This window comes from Triticum aestivum, chromosome 3B (genome assembly GCF_018294505.1).
Source record: "Triticum aestivum cultivar Chinese Spring chromosome 3B, IWGSC CS RefSeq v2.1, whole genome shotgun sequence".
Lineage (NCBI taxonomy): Eukaryota > Viridiplantae > Streptophyta > Magnoliopsida > Poales > Poaceae > Triticum > Triticum aestivum.
In genome coordinates this window covers 239126499-239129586 of record NC_057801.1, presented here as the reverse complement: position 1 = coordinate 239129586, position 3088 = coordinate 239126499, and the positions used below count along the sequence as shown (strand labels likewise).

General features: G+C 53.4%; 1 protein-coding gene across 1 annotated transcript; it reads left to right on the top strand.

Moving 5' to 3' along the window:
• Window positions 1-625: 625 nt before the first annotated feature.
• Window positions 626-2878, top strand: LOC123065280 (S-type anion channel SLAH1). The gene is made up of 2 exons (XM_044488617.1): window positions 626-1589; window positions 2243-2878. The coding sequence occupies exons 1-2, from the start codon at window positions 687-689 to the stop codon at window positions 2513-2515; spliced, it is 1176 nt and encodes a 391-aa protein (XP_044344552.1). The 5' UTR covers window positions 626-686; the 3' UTR covers window positions 2516-2878.
• The last annotated feature ends 210 nt before the right edge of the window (window positions 2879-3088 follow it).

Here is a 3088-nt window from a genome sequence, read left to right as displayed (position 1 = left end):
AATTACTTGTCTTGAAAATGGATGTATCTAGAATTAAAATATGTCTAGATATATCAACTTCTGCGACAAGTAATTCCGAATGGAGGGAGTTGAAGGGAGGGAGTATATATCAATATAAAAGGGAGGGAGTAAACATCATTTGATCTCGGTGACTTGGGCATTTCTGAATAAAGTTTCAGCGAATACATCGAATCATACAAAGGACGGAAGGATGAAAAATGATGTTTCTATCATCTGAAAGGTGTACAAGTACAGAAAGGCATGGATGGTACCCTACAGAAAGCCATTATTCAGCTCAGCACCTAGCTCCCAAATCAGAGCCAGCATTAGCCAAGAATACTTTCCCAAAATGTGAATTCTCAGCTGCACCGCAGAAGTACCAGCATAGCATTTTTTATCACATCACACAGCCCAAGTGCCCAGCCTTGTCACAACAGAATAGTTGGAACTTGGAAATCCTAAGATGAAAACCAATGGCTCCAAAAGAAAAGCAAGAACCACCGCCCTCGGTTACTGCCTAACCCACATGTTACCTAGACCTCAACACTTGAGACTGTCAGACTGCAGGCCGGCCACACTCCTCATCGGCTTACTAGCCCCCCTATAAATACCGAGCTCCCCTACAATGCAAAGCAAACCACATTCTTCCTCCCCCCTTCCATCGATCGATCAACCGATCGATCACGATGGAAACCAGCTCCGATTCCCTTAAACCCTGTGTCTCCCAACCCTTGGGCCCCAAGGGCGCTGGGCTGGCTGAAGCTGGCGACGGCGGCACCATGTTGAAAGCGTCGACGGCGCCTAGCAAGCCTCCGCGGCTGGTGGCCTCCCGGTTCGCGATGCTGACGCGGTTCCACGCGGGATACTTCCGCATCAGCCTGGCGCTGAGCGGGCAGGCGCTGCTGTGGCGCACACTGAGCGACAGGTCCATGGACCCGAGCGCGCTGCATCCCTTGGTGCAGTCCCTGCCGTCAGCGGCGTTCGTGCTGCTCTGGTCGCTGGCGCTGCTCACCCTGTTCGCGCTGTGCGTGCTCTACGTGGCGCGCTGCGTGCTCCGGCTCCCCGCCGTGCGCGCCGAGTTCCGGCACCACGTCGGCATGAACTACCTGTTCGCGCCCTGGATCTCGTGGCTGCTGCTGCTGCAGGCCACGCCGTTCCTGCGCCCGGACGCGCCGTCCTACCACATGCTATGGTGGGCCTTCTCGCTGCCCATCCTTGTCCTGGACGTCAAGGTCTACGGCCAGTGGTTCACGCGCGGCAGGAAGTTCCTGTCCATGGTGGCCAACCCGGCCAGCCATATGACGGTGATCGCGAACCTGATGACGGCGAGGGCGGCGGCAAAGATGGGGTGGCACGAGGGCGCCGTGGCCATGTTCGCCGTCGGCGCTGCGCACTACCTCGTGCTGTTCGTCACGCTGTACCAGAGGTTCCTCGGCTCCGACTCGCTGCCAGCCATGCTCCGCCCGGTCTTCTTTCTCTTCTTCGCCGCTCCGAGCATGGCGTCCCTCGCCTGGTGCTCCATATCCATGTCCTTCGACACCGGCTGCAAGATGCTCTTCTTCCTCTCGCTGTTCCTCTTCGCCTCCCTGGTAATTACGACTAGATCACCTAACATTACGTTATTACTGTACCTTTCCTTTCGATCCTCCGGTAAACTCAGCCGCAAGTCTAGAGACGAGTCTATACGAATGAGGTAGTGTTACAAAGACGCGGGAAATAAAATGGAAGGAGAGCGCACATCGAGCGTTCCATGCATCCTCTGGGAGACTTTTCTCAGCGTCTCTCCATCCATCGCTTTTGCTTTTGTTTGTGTAGTTGGTTGGGTAAAATAAAGTCATATGTACTATAGTTATTTTCTTTTCAGAGTTTGAGATTGCTAGCCAAGCCTACCGCATGTTGTTCGGAAAAAAAGGCTCCAACTAGGATCGTGTAGGCCTATAGGACGCCACTAGCTGCCACGCGAACTGTAAACTCGATCGTCTCATTTTAACTGTACCTCTGTATAATAGGATATATTTCAATGAGCAAAAATAATAAAATAAAATAAAACCTAGGTTGAGTTGCATGGCCACTCACATCACCAGGCCCCCAATAGATCATACTGGATCACATCAAGATCATATAGTGCCTACGGACGCATTGCCAACTAATCATGCTATAGCTTGTTAATAACATCTTCTTCTCATAAAATAATTATTTTAAGAGAGAGACGTAAACATTTTTGTTGTCGTGTCGCATGCAGGTGTCCCGGCCGACGCTGTTCAAGCGAGCGATGCGGCGGTTCAGCGTGGCTTGGTGGGCCTACTCGTTCCCGTTGACGTTGCTGGCGCTGGCGTCGGCGGAGTACGCGCAGGAGGTGAGGGAGCCGGCGGCGAGCGTGCTGATGCTCGCGCTCGCCGTGCTCTCCGTCCTCGTCACCCTCGCGCTCATGGTCTTCACCGCGCTCCGGCCCAACGACCTGCTGCCGCATGACGACCCCTTCTTCGCCGGGACGCTGCCCCCGCGCGCTAGCTAGGTTAGCATATGCAGACACGCGGATTCTGGTAGCCCGATCATGACGTGCCAGCCGTTTCATCAGACGTGTACAGATACACTTTGTACGTACAGCAGGATCGGGACGGCGGTAGACGTCGTCTATACGATGCGTGTGTTGCATATATGTGTGTGCACGTGTACATGTAATGTACATAATGTCAATTAGGGGTGGAGACGTGCACGTGGTGTAACGATATGATTCTTTTTCGCTGTCACCTACCTGGGGAATCGGGATGATGCCGATCGGGAGTCCCAGGTTCTGAGCCTACGAAATGTGCTTATCAAGAGCGAGGAGAGCTGGACGATCGAGATGCTTCAAACTAATTTCTTGTCTTGTATCTCAGTTCTTAAGCAGTGGTCCTCACGTGGCTAGCTACTTCAGAAGGGGACTGATCGACTTGATAGTCCTGGGACAGCTCATGTGCTTGGCTGATCGTTAATTTGTGTCTCCAAAGTGACTGAGGAGACTCAGGTCTGGTGAGAGCATTGCCACCCGCTCGCCCCACTCCCTCCCGTGTTGCCTCTATCTGGCGACACAGGGGGAACTCATCCG